This window comes from Emys orbicularis, chromosome 8 (genome assembly GCF_028017835.1).
Source record: "Emys orbicularis isolate rEmyOrb1 chromosome 8, rEmyOrb1.hap1, whole genome shotgun sequence".
NCBI classification, from domain to species: Eukaryota; Metazoa; Chordata; order Testudines; family Emydidae; genus Emys; species Emys orbicularis.
In genome coordinates, this window is record NC_088690.1 from 31,208,388 (window position 1) to 31,230,579 (window position 22,192).

Genomic DNA, 22,192 nt, shown 5'->3' on the forward strand with positions numbered 1-22,192 from the left:
CTTATGCCCAAATAAATCTGTTAGTCTTTAAGGTGCCACTGGACACCTCATTGTTTTTGTGGATACAGACCAACACGGCTACCCCTCTGATACGTTCAACTATGGGACAAGAGTGTTTGAATGGGCTCGCCATGCTTAATATCAACTGTAACATTGCATGAAAGCGAGATTTTTCTTCAATAATTAGTGCATTTGCACAGAAAAAGGCTAGAAAAGCATTTGTTAAATAAAAAAAATTCAAATTGTCTCACTCGGTTTTTTGTTGCCTTATTTTGTTTTCATGTGTCCTCATTTTTTATTTTTATTGTGGCTAGGGTCCTCAAAAGTTGGAAGTGGCCCTGGCCTCTCTGGATCTCTGAGAGGGCCTAAGTACATAGCTGTTGTACTGATCAGAGTTTTCTCATAGAAGTTCAGAACTGCCGTGTTTGCAAGTTGATTTGTGATACTGTAAAATTTAAATTCCTTATAAATTATTTATAATATATTCATGACAACACGACATTGGTCACTTCAGGATGCATGAAATGGAGGAGGAAATAGTTCAGATTTAGATTATTACAGTCTTTAGGAATTTCCCTAGTGTATTAATATATAACCTGACACCATCAGATTGGATGCAGTTATGCAACCTTGATTACACAGCACATCTGTATATACTGGTACTTGCCATAAAATATACAAACTCTTCTGTGTAAATAAGCAATTGTATAAATAGCGCTGCTGTGCCATCATTTTTATAACAGAAAATTGTGGGGAACGGGACAATGAGGGTGTTCAAGAGCTTGGTTCTTTTATTTCTAGTACCTGTGGTGAGAGGTTCTATGGTACAGCTGAAAAATGGTGGCTATGAGGATATTGTTATTGCAATTAACCCTGAGTTACCAGAAGATCACAATATCATTAGAAACATACAGGTAAGAACATTTGTATATTTGTCATTCAATGATATTCAGACTTTCAGGTTATTTCTACCTCTAGATTAGCAGTAATCTTAAAAGACCAGTTCCAGCTCCCATTAATGTCAAGGGTTTTTTTTAAATTTATTTTTCATTTTTGTGGGAGCTAGATCAATTCTATGGTTACTAAATTGGTTCTTAGCTTGAATTTTTATTCAAGTGCTGCTGTTAATGAAATTAGTGTACTCATCTCTTGAAGGAATATTCTGGCTCAGGGTCAAGCTGATTCTATGTATCACCTCCTTCTAATTACTTCTTTCCAAAACATGAGTACCTTAGACTAGAGAATCTCCAGAACATGGATATTTAATTGCCAATTACTGCACCTCCTTTACAATGTTTGCCATTTGCTTTTATCCCTCCTTTCCCCCAGTCCTTGCAGATATTCTTAAAAACCCTTGGTGTGAGTATATATATATAGATATATAGATATATATTGATATTTCTGTTTTTAGTTATTCTTTAAGTTCTCAGTGTCACAGTGTAGATCTTTGCTCCATGTTCACATGATCTAGTCATTGAGCATTCACTTGCTGTAAAGAGAACAATAAACGGAGGTGGGCATAGCCATTAACTAGTGACCCCCAAACTACTCAGGAGAGGTGGGGAAGGAGCAAGGAGGAGGGGAACAGGAAAATAGTGACAAAGTAATGCCCACTGTAGAGGCAGGAAGAAAGTAGAACCTAATAGAGGTGGAGCAGAAAAATGAGGAATCACAGGGAGAAGAAAAAGGAAACCACAGGTTATTACTTACTATTTATAATTGTATTTGATTCATCAAGCACCGCAGTAAACTTTACAGATTAATTAAAAGGACTGGTCTAGGACAGAACCATCCTTCACCTCAAGCCCATGTAACTTTTTTGAGGATATTTCATGTTTGGAAGGATCTCTTTCAGGTTTTATTTTAAGGGATAGATTGTGGTTTTTATCATAAGCCCTGAGCAATGGGCGGTGTATATTTGTACTGTCCTAGGAGCAATCCAGAGTCTGTCAGAGTTACAATTTTGTCTGTCCTTGCTCCATGAGGGAAATAATCTGTCCCAACCCATCCCTTGGTCAAGGTTGGTTTCTTTCTATGCCTTCACATACTTAGTGTTACTTTATGTACCCTTGTTTCCCGGCAAGGCTAAACTACTCATTGCCTCTACCGTTCAATTTTTAATTCGTAACTCTTTTCTTTTCTTTCCCTACCAGGATATGGTTAAAGAGGCCTCTGCTTACTTGTTCAATGCTACAAAACAGAGATTTTTTTTCAAGGCTGTAAAAATTATAATTCCTCTGCATTGGCTGCCAAAACCTGAGTATTTAAGTGTAAAAACAGAGTCATATGATAAGGTAAGACTTAGAGCACCCTTACAAATCAAAAGTATTTGTTGTGTTCATACGCTTACGACATAGGGTCTTGTCTACAAGGTGGAGTAATGCACACTATGGAGGTATGATTTCTAAAACACACTAACGTGTTGCTCAGTAATTGATCCTTGTAGACCCTGCTGGTGTGCACTAAATGTTCCCTAAGGCACTTTAACGTAGTGCTGCAGTTTAGAAATCAGCCCAACCCCTGTAATGCATGTTACCCCACCGTGTAGACAAGCCCTACGTTTTTCCAATAACGAGGGAATATAAATTGCTATTTTTAGAATTTGTATTGCCCTCTAGTGCCCAGTCCTGCAGTCCTTACCCAGGGAAACAATCAATGGGAGTGTTCTGTGAATAAAAGCTGCAGGATGAGCCCATTCAACAGAACCATCTGTCACCCTCCATTTCCTGATGCTCTTTAAACAAGGGCTATTTTATTTTCAGGCAGATGTTATCGTGGCTAATCCTTTCTTGAAGTACGGAGACGATCCCTACACGCTGCAATATGGAGGATGTGGGGAAAAGGGACGATACATTCATTTCACTCCCGACTTCGTGTTAAATGACAATTTGTATAACATCTATGGATCACGAGGTAGCACCATCTATTCGACCTTAATTTTCTGCTTTTGTTGTTATAAATATGCAATGGCCGAGATTTTCCAAAGTGACTAGTGATTTGAGATGCCTCAGTTTTGGTTGCCCAACTTGCGAAACTTTAAAAGAGCCTGTTTTTTCACACACTGTTAAACATCAGGCTCCCTGGATGAGTCTTAAGTTGAACACTCAGAAACGGGGGCACCTAAAATGACCAGTCTTCTGAAAATACTGGCTAATAATTTTACAGTAAATAAGGGTTGTTTTTCCTCATAAATCATTGCTTTGACTTGGAAATAATCTATATCCTAACATTACAGTGCAGTAAACTAATCTGAGATTTGAGGCGGGTGTAACCTGGTGAGCATGCAGGTAAAACCAGTCCCAGAGGATTCTAGAATAGACCAAACTCTCATGAGCGGATCCTCCTCTGAGGACGTGAAGGTTTTTATTGGAACTTCTGAAAGTCACATTTGCCCAACTACCCTTCTTGTAAGTGTACATTCACAAGGCATTAACAATATTCCCATTTTGATTTCATCAGCATGTTTTTTGACTGCATAGGCATTGCCTATGCGAGGCCATTAATAAGCAAATAAAAAAGCCCCAATAGAGACCTCTCAGTTTTGTGCAGTGTAACCTGCTGTCATTAACAATGAATTTCTCCTATGCCCATTTAACCAATATACTGTCCATACACAAGTTAGAATCAATCATTTATGTGTTTCTTTTAAAACAGAGCTAGGTCAAAACCGTCCCTCAAATCTGAACCCTGGTAAATGTGCAAGGTTATTTGGATTCAAATCCAAGACAAACCTGCATTAGCTTGGATCAAAAATGTAGAGGTTTGTTGGAATAAAATGGTGGAAATCTCACAAGAATGGTCTTTCTCATCAGATTTCTGGCAGTCTGGGACAAAAATCTCCTTAGAATAATTCGTTGGATTCTAGTTAATCAAATACAAACCCAAATTCTAGCCGGGTGAAGCATTGAACTCAAACCTTGAATTCTGTCTTAAACTTAATCTGAGTTGAGCTCTGCTTCCTTGGCCCATCTTTAGTTGAAAGCTTTAGTTAGACAACATTATATACATTCTCCATGTCAATGGCTTTACCAACACCTGCAAGAAAGGGGTTAGATTGTCTTGGTGAGATAGTTTGGTTTTCTGCAAAAGTATTCTCGTTGTCTAACCTTTTACACTTTATCCGCCTTCAACTATCTACGTAATCCTTAGTTTTACCCTGGACTGAAGTTAAACTAACTTCTCTATGGTTTTCTAATATACACCTTTTCCTTTGTGTTATATAAGAGCCAAGAATTATGATTTAAAAAGACATGGGTAACATGAGAAACCTTGCTTAATACCTGGAATAGTTAGAAGCTACTGTATGGAAACAGATCTTTACTTTAGGTCTGTTAATATTCTGGGAGGGTTAATCCGAACACAGTGATCTATTTGGGTTTCAAGCTGGATCCCACAGTGAGTCCTGTGTGGGCACAGGGGTATGTCCAAGCAGAGGCGATTGTAGGATTGGGCCTAAATTTGTTTAAATGATCTACGGAAATATAAAGTAAACTTTAAAGTGTTGTATTTAGAATTCACATATGCTCCTGCTCTTCCACAGCTAAAGTCTTTGTCCATGAATGGGCCCATCTTCGTTGGGGAGTATTTGATGAATACAATAATGATGCACCTTTCTATGTGTCTGTAAACTCTGGATATGCAAGAGTTGAAGCAACTAGGTACCAATGTTTTATATTTTGTCTTCAGCTGATGAAATTTTAAATAGCTCAGTGATATTTGGCACATACTGGTTATCTGTGTTCAGTCTGTACTTTGAGCCCCATGCAAAGAGTCTTGTTGAGTTATTGTTCATAGGATTAAAAAAGAAGCTATAGGACAATGTTTAACTAACAATATTGCTGCCCACAGATAAGTCTCATTGAATCTTCACTATCATTTTGTAATGCATTACATTTTTACCACTAAATGAGCTTTTAATTTAGGTGCACTTACAGATATGAGTTCCCGTTCTCTACGTTTTGATTTACCCTGGCTTTATCAAATAGCAATTAGCATGTAGTAAATAAGAATGTTTTCTCAAGTTCCTCTGTGGGGGATCCTTAAAGTTCCAAAACATTTCTACTCGTTCATGTTTAGTGTTATTTAAATATTTAAAAGAGACATGGTCAAAGTACACCCCCCATTATTACCCTGTTTTAGTGCTATTACTATCTTATGATAATGTTCTCTAGATTCTGCATATTTAAGTGGGGGTTTTTTAGTGTACAACTCTGTCAATGAGAAACAAAAAACAGAGTGAGACTGGATATCTCAGTGGGTTTGAAATGGGATACAGAACTTTTCACCTCTCAGGCACTGGTCTGAACTGGAACTCGTTTGGTAGTGCCTAAAATTCATTACCATCTGCCAGTCACTTGTTGACCAATATGAAATAATTGCTGTTTGGACAATTCCTAATGGACAAATATCAACATCACCAAACTTCTGTACTGCAATTGGCACTCTAATTGGCAGTCACCACTGAAGGAGACTGTGACAGGGCTCCCTGCTCCGCCCTTTCAAACACTGCAAACCTGCTGGACACTTTCCAGGTTTATAAGCATCATTGTGTTATTTATTAGGTCCCTTCCACTAGTTCATCAGTACAGCCTTGGGCAGCAACATACGAGTGTACATAAACTTCCCATAGCCCACTCTCTGGGGTGGCAGAGGGAAAGATCTCCTCATCCTGAGCTCCTGTATCTCCTGGCATCCTCCCTCTTGCACTTCCTTCCTGCCTCTTAACTGCTCCCAGGTGGTGGGTTGATTGCTCTCATTAGCACATCAGCCCTGTGTCTAATTAAGCCATTGAGCACCCATCTCCCAGTTAAGCCCACTCCAGGGGGAATAGCTAGTACCTTGGTGATCAGAGTGTTGGGTGAGCTCTAGCCCTAGAACTCTGTCCCAGAGACAATGATTGAATGGGCATGGAGAATGTAGTACCAGTCCACCTCAGGAGAGGGTCCTTCATGTCTGAATTGAGGCATATTGATGGACTAGCGGAGGCACTTGCATTGTTATTCTTCACATAGATGGTGTTTCACACACAACCTATAAATAATTTCGTGAGGATGCCTCTGGGGAAAAAAAACTACCAGTATTTTATTATTGTGACCACTTGTAAATTTGATTGTATAGTCTTTGGAGCAGAGATGGTGTTTAACATGGGCGGCGGGTATCAAAGGCAGGAAGCTAAGCTTACCCAAACTGCCTGTGTGGCCCCACCCACACTCCTCCCCTAAACCCCCTCCTGCTTCCGGGCTGTGCTCTGCTGTGACTCTTCCTTCTCATGTGGCTGGGGCCCCGGGCCAGTGGTGCCGGAACAAGGGAGGACCCTGGGGCCATAGCCCTCCCACTTTTTGAAAGTGGACGGGCCTGGCCAAACCACACCCCTTCCCCTCCTCTTCCCCCCTCAAGCCCCAGCCCCTGGCCAGGCCAGCATGGAGTCCAGCCAGGGAGCCCGGGCAGTTGTGGGGAGCCATGGCAGACCCTGCATCTGCCCAGGGTGTGGGCGGGGGGTGGGGAGGGCTGAGATCAGCCCCTGAACCATGTGCCTGCTGCCCGGCTGCCCGGGGTAGGAGGAGGGTCCGTGACTCCGCACCAGCTCCCTACAGCTTCTTGCACGACTCTCCCCGACCCAGCTCCGGCCGGGGCGAGCCTCAGAGTTGCAGCCAGACCACAGTAAGAGCCACGGACCCTCCACCTGCCCACAGCTGCCCACCAGGCTCTTATAATGGCCAGAATGCGGCTCTGGGGAGAGCTACGCGGGCAGCTGTGGGAAACCTGGGTCCCTCCACCTGCCCTCCACCTGCCCTGGATGGGGGGCCTGTGACACGAGCAGGGGCTGCTTCTGCCTCCACCTTGGGTGGGAGCCTCCGGACTTCCCACGCTTGGGAGGGCTCCAGGGCCCTTGACCAAGGCTGGGGCTAGTGGGGGCCGGCCTGCAGCCAGGGACTCTGGGCGGCTGAAGCCGGTGCTTGTGCTGCCCACCTACCTGGTGCTCTGTGGGGGTGGGGCGTGCTACCCACCCCCCTCTGTGCTGGGGGCTGTGCTCAGCTGCCTGCCCGCCCGCCTGCCTGCCGCTCTGGGCCTGGAGGGGTGAGGCGTGCTGCCCGCCCACTGGGCGCTCCGGGGCTAGTGAGGGGAGGCCTCTGGGCTTCAGCAGAGGAAGGTGGACAGAAGGGGCAGGGCCCCAGGCAGAAGGGATGGGGCAGCCGGAGGGCTAGCCTCCCCAAGTCCGTGGTTCACCCTCCGCCCAAGGTGTCTAATTAATGCCAATCATTTTTGGAGGCTTTGGGCCCATCATGATTCAAATAATAAATAACAGATTATTTTCTGTTGATTATATGTGGCTTGTTAGCTAAGCCTCTTTCTATCTCACCTTCCTTCAGATGTTCGGCTGATGTCACTGGTCAATATATAGTCCAAAGCTGCATGGGAAACAGCTGCATGACAAGAGAATGCAAATATGATCAACAGACAAAGCTGTATGAAGCTGGATGTAAATTTATACCATATAAAACACAAATTTCCCCAGCATCTATAATGTACATGCAAAGCCTCCCTTCTGTAAGTATTGTTACTGGTTTTGGTCCCAATTGGATAGCCAATATTCGGGGTCTTGTAGGTTGTTTCCATTAGGAGAACCTGATATGGAGTAAAGTATTTCTTTGATGCAATCTTGTTTGTTTACAAAGAATATACACAAAGTCCTGTTACTCTGAAGACAGCAGGAATCAAACAACAGGAGGTATTTTCTTTGCTCACAGTTCCAAGCCTCTTTCCACCCAGTACTCTGCCCAAAAAACTTCCCCTCTACTTTCCGAGCAACATTTCCAGTCCTTCCCTCCCCATGTCCAACATTTGCTGAAGTATAGTGAGGTGGATCCACAGGCTTTCATTAACCTTGTCATTGCCAGGCCTATTTGCCTCATCATCCACCCACCCACAAAGGATATTACTTAGGGCACTGCTTTGCCCTGCAGCTCCCCTCTACTCAGAGAAAAAGTCTACATTTTAGTGAGCAACCCAGTCCTATGCCAGACACAGAAGGAGAAGGTCTGGAGAGAGCCGTATCACCATGAGTTGGGGGCTGATGTCCTTCATGGCATGGAATCATCGTAGAGGTGCAGGATCCACGACCAGGGTGAATTAATTGCCAAGAAGGTAATATTGGAGTGCCTCCATGGCCCATTTCACAGCTAAGTCCTCTTTTTCTATAATGGAGTAGGCCTCTCTTGGGAACAATTTGTAACTCAGAATGGGATGTTCCTCACCATCAACCACTTGGGAGAAGACAGCCCCCATCCAGCTTCAGAAGCATCAGTGTGTAGGAGGAATTTCTTGGTGAAGTCCCAGGCTGTATAAAATGGGGTCTCTACAGAGGTGAGCCTTTGTGGGTGAAAGACCTTCTCACAGGTTTCTGTCCAACGGATCTTTCTCGGGCTTCTGTTCTTGAGCAGATTGTTGAGAACGGGCACAATAGATGAAAACCCTGGTACAAACTGGTTGTAGTATCCTTCCAGCCACTGCCCATGTCCTGCTGCGGACACAGACCATGGGAAGTCCCACCTTGAGGGGTTTGACAGACAGCAGCCCCATGACTCCTGATTGGCTCCCCACCCTATATAAATCTAAGGGGCATTCCAGGAAGTGTCCAGGGAACAGCATGGATTCCGTAGCTGGCCGATCTCAGCTTGATTGGGACTTCACCTTCTGACTTGGACTCTCACCCTTGTACTGACTCTGCCTTGGAACCTGACTATGCACTCCTCAGCTGCTCCCTACCTCAGATATTGAACCTGGCCCTTGTTGCTGCTAACACCACCTCAGCTTTCTATGGCTTTAAGAGATTGACATTCTGACAGGGCAATGTCCTGCTCCTGTCTTCTCTCTGTCTTCAGAGACTCAGGGACCTTAAGTTGTCAAACACCCCAGTGCAGTTTATTTGCATTTGCTCTTCCCACCCACTTACTGATCCATGCACCATAATTGTTTACAGTTTCAGTTTCTCCTCAGTTCTCTGAGGAGAGGAGAGGGAAGGGATCTCTCTACTCAGAGATCCTTCCTGGTTTTGGCTCTGCTAGTCTTCCACTCTCCCCTGCACTGCCTTCCTGTGCCTTTTTCTACCTCCTGTGTTAATGGGCCAATTTGCTCATTAGTCCTCTCCCAGCCCATTCTAATCCACTAATTAGGCCCTGTCAGGTCCATCCTGGGGGGGGATTAATTGGTGTTTAAGTGTACAAAGCAGTGGCTCAGCTGTTGGTTCTCCTGAACCCTCGAAGACCGTTGGGCTCGAGGTGCCTTTGTTCGATCCCGCATCCATTTCCTTTGGGAGATGGATTGCGGCTCCCACTTCTTCTACGCCCTGAAGAAAAAGAAGGGGGCTAAGAAGCATGTCACCTGCCTTTTGGCAGAGGATGGCACCCCTTCATGGATCCGGTGGAGATGCATGTGAGAGCCAAGACCTTCTATTCCAGACTCTTCTCCCTGGTCCAACCGACACCGATGCCTGCAGGGTGCTCTGGGACGGAGTCCTGATGGTCAGCGCAGGTGACCAGGACCGGCTGGAGCTGCCTCTCACTCTGACTGAGTTCTCAGAAGCCCTCCATCAGATGCCCACTAATAAATCTCTGGGTATGGACGGGCTGACTGTGGAGTTCTACCGCGTGTTCTGGGATGTCCTCAGTCTGGACCTTGCCATCATCTGGGCTCAGTCCTTAGGAAGTGGGGTGACTCTCCTGTTGTGCAGGCAAGCTGAACTCACCTTGCTACCAAAGAAGGGGGACCTCCGTGACCTTCAGAATTGGCCTCCCATCTCTCAGCATGGACTAGATGGTCACAGCGAAGGCCATCTTGCTGCGGCTCGGGTCCGTGCTGGCGGATGTGGTCCACCCCAATCAGACCTACACCATCCCTGGCCATCCTATCTTCGACAATCTTTATCTGGTCCGGGACCTCCTCGAGCGTGGGTGTAGGGATAGTCTGTCATTCGCCCTCCTGTCCCTTGACCAGGAGAATGCATTTGACAGGGTGGAACACAGTTATCTCCAGGGCACTCTGCGGGCATTCAGCTTCAGGCCCCAGTTTGTGGGTTTTCTCCAGGTCTTATATGCCTCCGTGGAGCGCTTGGTCAGGCTCAACTGGACTCTGACCGAACCTGTCAGCTTTGGGTGAGGGGTGTGTCAAGGATGTCCACTGTCAGGCCAGCTGTACACTCTGGCCATTGAGCCCTTCCTCCGTCTCTTCTGTAGGAGGTTAACAGGGTGGGTGCTCCATGAGCCAGAGTTGCGGGTGGTCCTGTCAGCGTATGCTGATGACATCTCCGCGTGGTATGTCCTCGGTGACCTGTCGCAGGTTGGAGGCCTGACAGGCTATCTACTCGGTGGCCTCCTCCACTCCAGTCAAGTGGTTCAAGAGCTCTGGCCTGGTGGTCGGGGACGGATGGTAGCGAGTTACCTGCCACCCGTGCTTCAGGTCATTCGGTGGAGCGTGGGGCTGCTGCTCTATCTGGGCATTTATCTTGCTGCCACCCATCCCTCTCCTCTGGAGAACTAGCAAGATTTGAAGGGCAGGCTGGCTGAGCGGCTGAGGAGGTGGACAGTACTGCTCCAGTGCCTTTCCCTGTGCGGGAGGGCACTGGTGCTCAACTAGCTGGTACTGTCCAGGCTCTGGCACCGGCACAACACTCTGAGCCCGGCCTGGGATATCCTGGCCTGGCTCCAGAGGTTAGCTCTGGAGTTCTTTTGGCCAGGACTGCTCTGTGTCTCTGGGGGGGGGGGGGTGTTGAGTCTTCCCCTGGAGACGGAAGGACAGAGCCCGTTCTACCTTTGCAGTCAGGTCCATCTCCTCTGCCTCCAGGCCCTGCAGAGACTCCTTTATGGTGCAGGTAGTTCAGCATGGAGCACGTTGGCGCACGTCTTCCTTTACCAGATCTGAGGGCTCCAATATGACTGGCAGCTCTTTTATCTCCGATGGGTCTTCCGCAAGACTTCTACCAGGGTCTCCTCCAGACCTGAAAGCTGGTTTCAGTGACCAGGTCTGTGTCGGCCACCGGCAGATCTCCTCACAGAGGCCCTACTACACAATCCCCAATTTGGTTTGCAGGTGGCGGAGTCCCACTTGGTACATCATTCCTGGCAGGAATGACCAGAATTGGAGACCTTTTGGACTATAACTGGGGAGATTGGGTGGATCCCCTGATGCTTGGCCAGCACAAAGGGCTCTCCACCCCTCATACTTCCCAGTGTGTACTCCAGGAGGTGCGGGCAGCCTTATTGCCCGCGTCTAGGTTTTTCCTTGAGCAGGTACTGCAGGAGGGTGCTTCCCGCCAGCCCCTGACCCAAGGCCCTCCAGACCTTGTTATCAGTCCCCTGCCCTGCGAGCTCCCAACCCATCCCACACCACCAGCACAAGTCCTGTAATTTCTGTGCCATCATGCAGGACCAGGCCCCTAGAGATATCCAATGAGTTTAAAATGGCCACCTTGCCAAAGGCATAAACCTTGCTATCGGAGGCATAATCTCATGCTATCGCTGGGTCTAGCCCACAATAGGCAGCCTGTAGTTCTGTCCTGATCAAGTAGGTGACTGGTAAGACTGCTCAGTGCTCCGGCGGCCACCATGCTGTCACTGCCACCCATTGAAAATTTTCAAGAAAAGTCACTGAATCATCTTCAGGCCCCATCTTCATGAATTGACTGGTACCAGGGCCAAGGCCAGGTCTGTGTCCACCAGACCCATGGCGGAAGCCTGGCCACTGTGAGAGGCTGCAGTCAGGTCACGCCCTGTTGCACCAGCCTTTGTCGCTGTTGCTGCTGAGCAGCTAAGTCTCAAGTCAGTTGCTGCTGCTGAGTGGCCAGTTGCTGTAGGAGCCACTGTTGCTGCTGGTGTTGCTGGGTGTTCTGCTCCACCATTGATTTCAGTAGTTGCTCCATGTGCAAACTGCTGGGGAGTCTCTTTCTTATGTGTGTTGATTTTTTTAAAATGTCCTGACCTCCTCCCTTGCGCCGGTGCTAGGTCTGTGCCTGCATTCTCCCCCAAGTTTGTTCTGCATGGGCTGCCTCTGTAGTGCCCCCTTGTGGCCTCTCAGGATATGATTCATCTAGCTACAGGTCTCTGATGATATGTTGCTATGTCTACGAGGTCCAAAGTAGCATTGCTTTTTCCTCTGGCCAAGGCTCACTTGAGTCCTACCCCTTCCAAAGGAAACAGGAACAACAAAAATAGCAGCGAAGACATGGTGGCATGGGCACTGGTGCAGGCTAGCAATGTGGAGTATATATCCAGGGTTCTGGGTGGGTTTGTACAGCCCATGCTGCCACATCTTTACTGCTATCAATAGACACACTAGCTGGATTAAAGATAGAACGTGTACGCCCGCCTGAGCGCCAGTCATACCGCTGATTGCAGTGTGGACATACCTGTGTAACCCCTGAGACAGATTCTTTGGGAACAGTCTTCTTTGATGACTTCTTCCAAGGTCCAGGACATAGAAGGATTTTATTCTCTATGGCCTTTAGAGCAGGCAAAGAATTTCTGTATTTGTGGTTGTGGTGAGCAATGGAAAAATAGTAGACTGGGATTTGCTACTACATGTGTTCACTTGCTTTTCAGTAATCATTCTTCTCTTCCAATTGGCTTTTTTTAGGTGGTTGAGTTCTGTGATCAAAGTACTCATAATGAAAAGGCTACAAATCTGCAGAACAAAATGTGCAACTACAAAAGCACCTGGGAAGTAATTATGAACTCTCCGGACTTCAGTAACACCTCTCCAATAAATAGCGCAAGTCCTCCATTTGAGACCTCCTTCTCATTGCTGCAGACCAAAGACAGAGTAGTCTGTCTAGTACTTGATGTTTCTGGGAGCATGGGTTCGGTAAGAATAAACATACGTGTTCTTTTTTTTTTTTTTTTTTTTTTAGCAGAACTGCTTAGAAACAGGCAGTTATAAAACAATGTGGCGTATATATATTACAGTATTTTCTTTAGTCAATATTTCCATAATCATCCTTTGTTATTGAAGAAAAAATTGAGGCCACTATTTCTCCCATTATACCTATTTAGGGATTGCTAAAAGGAAACTCATCAAATTCCTAAAAATGCCAGACTTGGTCTTTTTTCTTTACAAAATATAACTTGTGCTCCTCTTTTTAGTTTCAGATCCAGAATATCAGAACCACTGTACTTCCCCAAAACAGAAAATATATCATAGATGCAAGTTTCATGATATTTTTCATATGTGACTCTCTCAAATTATTTTAAAAATAAATATATGTCACTAGGCATAGCAAAATAAAAATGCAATACTTTTCCTCATAATCATTCATCCTAATGAGTCAAGAATTTGGGTTGTCATAAAGTGATGCTGGATTAACCAGGATGAGGGTTTTTTTAATTTAAATTTAGCACAATTCTCATCTTGCAGAGGCTGCTATAGGTGATAGGAACCTTTAAAGAGACTCTCAATCCGTTTAGGGCCTCAAATTTATCATTCTTAAAGTAAATCCAATATAACCTCCCTGAATAAGGTGTGTTCATATGTATAAATATCACATAGAAGTGAGTCATGTGATAAGTTTGCCACATTTTTTGCAATTTATCCTGTACCTTTTCAAGCTTCACCTGCCTTCTGCCCATAAATCCATCTCCTCAGGTTTTATGCTTACATTCCAAACCACTACCCAGCTTCCAAGAGCTATTTTTATATGAACCTCTGTTGTATTCTTTCCCTAATATACAGAATTTCCTCATCCCTAATTTATTTGTTTCAAACATTCAATCCGGAGCTAGTGACAACGTCTGTTCTCAAATATGTTACAACTTTCAAGTTTGATATCTCACAGACCTTCGGGGCTAGACATAGGACCTTCCCACCGGTATATCTCTGGGAAGAGAAGATCCTCAGCTTCCCTGTGGGAGGCACAACATCCTTTTGTGCCCTGGAGAGACCCCAGATATCTCGCTTTAAAATTGTGGCATCTTAATGTCTGGAAAAACACTTATGTAATTTTTAGGAGTCTCTATGAGCCCTCTATGGGTTGAATAATGATAGCAAAGGCACCTGGCTTTACAGGTGGGGGATATAATGTAGTCCCAATATAAAAATATTAAAACCTCTCTAAAACATTCCAAGAATGCTTTTTTCTGTCATATTGAATATAGTCACTCAAAATTCCATCATCAAGGAATAACATTAGAATCCCCAGTTCATGCTATATCACACTATCATGTATATTATTATATAGTATAAATAAGAGTTCTACTATCACTTTCTTTAAAATACAAATATTTTAGATCTTAAGTTCAACAATCAACACAGGCACGGGATGTAAATGTGCCAACCTTTTCTCTCTAGAGATAATACTTCAAATTCTAGATCACAAGTGAAAATGAATGTAGTGTTCTCTAATGATTATCTATCCCCAACTCACAACCAAATGTTTTGATACAGCTGGCGTTCCTTCTTCTGGACAGATTTCAGATTGGAAAAGCTTATGTAGATTACTACTATGAGCGCTTTCACCGTCATTAGCATCAAATTCAACCCAAAGCTATTGAGAGGCAAACAAGTACTAGATTTCTAGAGATAAAAGATATAAATCAGCCGATCCCTTAATCTTAATATAGGAGAGGAAGAGAATCCTTAACTAGATCAAGAATAATGACAGCTAGTTTTATAGAGAAAGGAAAGCTTCGAGGGGTAAACTTTCTCAGCTGGTTTTCAGCAATCTGTTCAAATATTTACATTTAAAATAAATTCTTTCACTGTAATTACCAAATTTTCAAAGTGCCAGGAACCTGTGAAATAGAGGGGCTATCCTAAAGCATAGGTAGGTTGAATACTGTTCTCTGAGGCTACAGCCATTTTACCTAAACAAATTATCTGAAAGAGAAAACCTTATTTGTGAGGAATATCACCACATTATTAGAATGCTGTTTGGTTGACACACTTATATATCTCCTGGATGTTTCAATATGCAGATACCCTTCCATGATAGCAGAACATAGTACACCTCTCCACTGGTCTGCAAAGAATATGCCTGGGGATGATATGTAAGGTAGTTTGGGCTACCCAGATATTGGGTATTTGTCTAATTTTCCATATTTTCCCTTCAAATCTCTCATCTACTCTATGGCAGGTACATTCCCATTTATCAGTACAAACTGAACAACATTAGTAATTGCTGTATTCTTGCTTTTTGCTATCTCTCTTGAAAAGCCTTGATAGTTCTAAGTATGTCCCTTTCTTCACCTGCAGTATAACCGCATTAATCGTCTGTACCAAGCTGCGGAGATATTCCTGCTCCAGATTATCGAAATGGGTTCCTGGGTTGGAATTGTCACATTCGATTCTACAGCACAAATTAAAATTAATCTACAACAAATAGTCAGTGAGACTGTACGCCAGAATCTTATCACATACCTGCCTACATCAGCTAGTGGAGGAACTAACATCTGCGCAGGAGTACGCAAAGGATTTGAGGTGAAGGAGAACTTGGGGGGAATGTATCCTGGAATGCCGTGATAATGAAATGGAACTAGGAGGAGAATAGTGAGTAGGAGTAAGGAGGTGATATCACCTCTGTGTACAGCAGTACTGAGACTATGACTGAAATACTGTCTCTGGTTCTGGTGTCCACATTTCAGAGAGGATGTTGGGGGAACTGGAAGGGGTTCAGAAAGACAGCTACAAGAACAATTAAAGGTTTGGAAAATGTGTTTTATAGTGAGAGACTTAGGAAGCTCTATCAAGTTAGGCTCTGAAACTGCTCTTATTGAACTAAGAAATTAACAAGGCCCTGCTATGTTTATACTAGCAAAAAAATTAAGAAAAATCTTACAAAAATGCTTTGCCGGAATCTCAAGGCGTTGTGCAGAAGATCAAAATATAGAAAATCCAAATTTTATTCATTTTAACATTGGTTTAAGCATGGTTTTATTCTGAAAAGGGGTTATGTAAAATGGCGCCTTCATGCTCCATGATTTCTCAAGTTACTTTCCAGAACAGAACTGCATTAAAGATAATTTTCCATAGTTTGAATAGGTATCGACAGGATTCCACATGCCCTGTACATTTGCTGTCATTGGCAGCAGGACCTGGAGTGGGGGCCGGCAGACACATGTTACTACTAGTTGGAATGCTGTAACGAGTGTGCTACCCTTAGACACCTCTCCCCTGAACCATCCCTATACAGGCATTGTAATTCAGACACCTTCAATTCAGTTGTTGCCACATGACACAGCCTCCTACACCAGCAAAATTCACAATTGTAAGGAATATATTTTGCCTTACACTTGAACTTTAAGAATTTCTCTTGATGTAGACACTGCCTGTGTTAGAGCAGCTAACATTTACAATGAAGTCCTATTGCTAATACCTGAAATTTTCTTATCAATTCAGGTGATTAAACAAAAATCTAATCTCGATGGTTCTGAAATTGTACTGCTGACAGATGGAGAGGATTCAGGTATGAGCAGTTGCCTTACGGAGGTGAAAAACAGTGGATCAATCATTCACACCATTGCCTTGGGGCCAAGTGCTGCTCCAGAACTAGAACAATTTTCAGACATGACAGGTAAGTAAGTTTCTAAACTAATACTGCTTTTGGCATGCACACCTTAAGCATGAAATGTAAAACTAGAGTGGTTTACAGCTTGTAATATGAAAAGAAAATAAGGTCAACTAATTCCAGTCGTATTTACAGAATGTTTATTTTCAGCTGAATAAACACAACAATATTGGGAGCAATTGTTTCTCTTTATCTGTTCTTGCTTTAAAAAAACCTGTATCCTGATAATAGCGAGGTTTGATAATTATATTACTGGAGGATGTTCCTCTAAACAAAAATATAAGCTTGGTGTTTAAATGATTAACATTTTATTTCTGATGTTTACATAGCAGTGATATGCAAACCTATTAATGTCCTAAGTAGTTAAATAATGACCAACTCACAAACAGTCACAGCTGGAGGGCTCTAGCTGAGGGGTCAGCAAACACAGTCTCTATACTTGCAACTAGGAGGCTCAGTCAGCTCTGCTTTGAGTTGGAGCTGCACTGTTACTTTGAACTTCAGCCATTTTAAGGAAAGCCAGATGGGTGCTGGGTGATGCTGCAGTACAGGGCAACTACCATGGGAATTCCATGTGTTGATTTAGACTGTAGCTTTACTCTGAATAGTGACTATGTATAAATTGCACCTTCTTAGTCAACAGAGATGCTCCTTTTGTGAATTCAGAGTCACATCTGCTTGCTTTAGGGACTTAAATAAGATTGTACTGCTTTTTACTCTTGTTCACACTGTGCAGCTAACATGGCTGTGAGAGAACAACCTGAATTCAGTTCTGGTTTGTGTACTATAACAGAATAGTTCACTAAGTTCTGATCACAGACTCTTTAGTGTTAAGTGATTGATGTGTGAGCCAGAAAGAACCCAGCTGGTCTTTCAGAGCCCAGTCTCAGGCTACGTCTTCACTACCCGCCTGAATCGGCGGGTAGAAATCGATCTCTCGGGGATCGAATTATCACGTCTCGTCAGGACGCAACATTCGATCCCCGAATCGACGCTTGTACTCCACCAGCGCAGGTAGGAGTAAGTGCCGTCGACGGGGGAGCCCGGAGGTCGATTTGCCGCCGTCCTCACAGCGGGGTAAGTCGGCTCGGATACGTCGAATTCAGCTACACTATTTGCGTAGCTGAATTTGCGTATTTTAAGTCGACCCTCCCCCCCGTAGTGAGGACGTAGCCTACGCGGGCAGGACTCACTGTTTGAAATAAATGGCCAGATTTCCGAAGACACTGCGCACCAGAAGTTCCCATTGGCATTATGGGTGCTCAGCACATATGAAAGAGGCCCAAACTTTATATTTGTAAACTAAGAAGATTTGATCTGAGTCACCGAGAAGTAATAATCTTGGAATTCCACCATGTCATTTTGACAGAGGTGTTTTTCAGAGTGGAATTGCACTTTATAGAGTGGCTCAGAGTCCAGACTTACCAAGAACAGCCTATGAGTGGGCACTGTACTTGATGAAGTGCTACAGGTGACAATTCTTAGTCAGACCAAGTTAGGTGGAGTTAAAATGTGAACAGATGGGATCATTTCCCAGGTCAGACTTCCTTTCTGCAGCAACTCTCTGGGTGTTTGTATTAATTGATTCCCCACCACCAATGGTTCCTCCCTGCGCTGCCCCATGAATAAAGGATAATAAAGGACCAACATTTAATTTACCAGATTAACACTGTGCTCTATAGCAACAGCCAAACTAGCATAAGGCAGATAACAAAGACCTACTGTTTTACAGTAAATGACTATTCTGATTATTTTAACAATCACATTTCAGGAGGCTTAAAGTTGTATGCTACAGATACAGTTGATTCCAATGGCCTAATTGATGCATTCAGTGGAATTTCATCAGGAAGTGGAAATATTTTTGGACAGTCTATTCAGGTCTGAGTTTCAAATTTTGTTTGTTTTTCACATTATTAATCAGTTACTTTTAGTAGTCTATAACAGGGGTCGCCAACCTTTCAGAAGTGGTGTGCCGAGTCTTCATTTATTCACTCCAATTTAAGGTTTCGCGTGCCAGTAATACATTTTAATATTTTTAGAAGGTCTCTTTCTATAAGTCTATAATATATAACTAAACTATTGTTGTATATAAAGTAAATAAGGTTTTTAAAATGTTTAAGACGCTTCATTTAAAATTAAATTAAAATGCAGAGCCCCCCGGACCGGTGGCCAGGACCCAGGCAGTGTGAGTGCCACTGAAAATCAGCTCGCGTGCCGCCTTCGGCTGACGTGCCATAGGTTGCCTACATCTGGTCTATAATCTTAACTATTGCACTGTCAGTGACTGATCTTAAAATATAAACTGATTTGGAAATAGCAGTGGGATTTTTTGTGTGTGTGTGTGGTCTGTTATTAACAATAAAATGAAACAAATAATGAAACAAAGAAAATTAAAATTTCTCACAATTAGCTAAGACAAAGGGACTTATATAGATAGAGGTAGGCAGAAATACCATAGTATGTGTGGTCACTCCTGTTTAGAGTGCTGTAAATAAGTGATCTTGTTACTATATTAACGTTATCAATAATGAGGAAACTATCTCAACTGCTTCTCTTCTAAACAATAGATAACATTTTGATTCCCAGCTTTCTTGACACTTCTCATGTTCTATTTCAACTCAGCGATGATTTCTTCTATTTCTACAACAGCTCTTGGGTTGTGCTATCTATAACTTAACAACTCATCCCTCACTTTGTTAAATCTCTGCTATGGACCCAGTTTTGCATTTTATCTGAAACACGCATAGCAACTAATATAGGTTTGGTCATGGACTACTTAGCTTTTCTGCAATTTTATACTGGTCTTGACAAGAACTTAAGAATAGCCATACTGGGTCAGACAAATGGTCCATCTAGCCCAGTAACCTGTCTTCTGACAGTGGCCCGTACCAGATACTTCAGAGGGAATTAATAGAACAGGGCAATTTATCATCTGATCCATCGCCTGTCCTCCAGTCCCAGTTTCTGGCAGTCAGAGGTTTAGGGACACTCAGAGCTTGAGGCTGCATCCCTGACTGTCTTGGTGAGTAGCCATTGATGGACCTATCCTCCATGAATTTATGTAATTCTTTCTAGAACCCAGTTATATTTTGGTCTTCACAGCATCCCCTGGCAATGAGTTCCATAGGTTGACTGTATGTTATGTGAAGCAGTACTTTCTTATGTTTGCATTAAACCTGCTGGTTCTTGTTTTATGTGAAGGGGTAACTAACACTTCCTTATTCACTTTCTCCGCACCATTCATGATTTTATATACCTCTATCATATCTCCCCTTAGTGATTTCTTTTCTAAACTGAACAGTCAAAGTCTTTTTATTCTCTTCTCATATGGAAGCTGTTCCATACCCTTAATCATTTTTCCCCTTCTCTGTACTTTTTCCAATTCTAATATCTCTTTTTTTGAGATGGGGCTACCAGAACTTCACACAGTATTCAAGGTGTGGGCATATCATGGATTTATATAGCATCATTATGATATTTACTTTCTTATTATCTATCCCTTTCCTAGTGGTTCCTAACATTCTGTTCGTTTTTTTGACTGCTGCTGGACATTGAGTGGATGTTTTCAGAGAACTATTCATAATGATTCCAAGATCTCTTTCTTGAGTGGTAACAGCTAATTTAGACTCCATCATTTTGTATATATAATTGGGGTTATGTTTTCCAATGTGCATTACTTTGCATTTATCAACACTGAATTTCATCTGCCATTTTGTTGCCCAATCACTCAATTTTGTGAGATCCCTTTGTAACTCAGCTTTATAACTTTTGCAGTCAAATATTTTGTATCATCTGCAAACTTTGCCACCTCCCTGTTTTGCCCCTTTTTCCAGCTCACTTATGAATAAGTTGAACAGCACTAGTCCAGTACAGATCCCTGGGGAACCCTGCTATTTACCTCTCTCCATTCTGAAAACTCACTATTTATTCCTACCCTTTGTATCCTGTCTTTTAACCAATTACTGATCCAGGAGAGGACTTTCCCGCTTATCCCATGACAGCTTACTTTGGTTAAGAGCCTTTGGGGAGGGACCTTGTCTAAGGCTTTTTGAAAGTCCTCATACAACATGGGCACTAGATCACTCTTGTCCACATTTGTTGACCCCTTCAAAGAATGCTAATACAGTAGATTGGTGAGACATGATTTCCCTTTACAGAAGCCATATTGTCTCTTGCCCAGCATATCACATTCATCTATTAGTCTGATAATTCTGTTGTTTACTATTTTCAACCAGTTTGTCTGGTACTGGAGTTAGGCTTACTGCCCTGTAATTGCCAGGATCACCTCTGTAGCTTTTTTAAAAACTCAGCATTGCATTAGCTATCCACCAGTCATATGGTACAGAGGCTGATTTAAGCAATAGGTTGCATACCACAGTTAGTAGTTCTGCAATTTCATATTTGAGTTCCTTAAGAACTCTTGGGTGAATACCATCTGGTCCTGGTGACTTATTATTCTTTAATATATCTATTTGTTCCAAAAACTCCTACACTGGCACCTCAGTCGGGGACAGTTCCTCAAATTTGTCACCTAAATGGAATGGCTTAGATGTGGGAACCTCCCTCACATCCTGTGCAGTGAAGATTGATGCAAATAATTAATTTAGCTTCTCCACAAAGGTCTTGTTTTCCTTGAGTGCTCCTTTAGCACTTTAATCGTCCAATGGCCTCACTGATTGGTTGGCAGGCTTCCTGCCTCTGATGTACTCAAACAAAACAGGAAGAGGACCAAAACAGTGCCATCATGACTAAACAGCAGAGGAAACAGATGTGGTTAGAAACAAAAAGACATGTTTTAAAAATTGGAAGTCAAATCCTACTGAAGAAAATAGAACAGAACAAACTCTTGCAAATCAAGTGCAGAAGTATAATTAGGAACGCCAAAAAAGAATGTGAAGAGCAGCTAGCAAGAGAGACAAAGACTAACAGCATTTTTTTTTGAGGTATACATATCTTTTGAGCCTCTATCTTAGTGTTTTTTAAAAGTTTGCATGCAATTTGAAGCCATTTCACTCCTCGGACTGTTCCTTTTAATTTCCATTTAACCTCCTCCTTTTTGTTTAGTTCCCATTTTCGAAATTAAATGCTCCTGTGGTGGGTATCTTTGGTATTTCCCCCCCTACTAGAATGTTAAATTTAATTACAGTATTGGTGCTATTGCCAGGCGGTTCAGCTATAGTCACCTCTTGGACCAGATCCTATGAACCACTTAGGATTAATTAAAAACATGCATCTCCCTTTGTGGGTTCCTGGACTAGCTGCTACAAAAATAAATCATTAATGATATCTAGAAATTTTATATTTGCATCCCATCCTGAGGTGACACATTCCCAGTCAATATGGGGATAGCTGAAATTCCCCATTATTATTAGGTTTCCTGTCTTTGTAGCTCCACTATCACATCTATTCAGGAGAAAGAAAACAAAATGTTTCTTTATTTTCTGGGCTATTAACAGCTGCTCTTAAAAGACAATGTATCCTACTTTCTAAGCACTTATATCAGTCTCATCACTAGAGTACCGTCTTAAACACCTGATTCCCAAATGTCCAATCGGATGCTCTTTGAAATAGCGTTTCAGTATCACTTTCCCATTTTTATTCTAAACAGAACGTTATTTTATTAAAAGGTACTTTTCTAATTGT

At 43.1% G+C, this 22,192-nt stretch overlaps 1 protein-coding gene across 1 annotated transcript in view; it reads left to right on the forward strand.

Annotated features, from left to right (window-relative positions):
• The first annotated feature begins 764 nt into the window (after positions 1-764).
• Positions 765-22,192, forward strand: part of LOC135882439 (calcium-activated chloride channel regulator 1-like) — a 36,519-nt gene continuing 15,091 nt past the window's right edge. The window contains exons 1-9 of the mRNA XM_065409343.1: positions 765-914; positions 2,154-2,294; positions 2,763-2,913; positions 4,541-4,658; positions 7,371-7,548; positions 12,628-12,855; positions 15,238-15,462; positions 16,381-16,555; positions 18,321-18,427. Of these exons, the coding sequence (XP_065265415.1) occupies positions 765-914; positions 2,154-2,294; positions 2,763-2,913; positions 4,541-4,658; positions 7,371-7,548; positions 12,628-12,855; positions 15,238-15,462; positions 16,381-16,555; positions 18,321-18,427 (1,473 nt within the window). The remainder of the gene's footprint in view (positions 915-2,153; positions 2,295-2,762; positions 2,914-4,540; positions 4,659-7,370; positions 7,549-12,627; positions 12,856-15,237; positions 15,463-16,380; positions 16,556-18,320; positions 18,428-22,192) is intronic.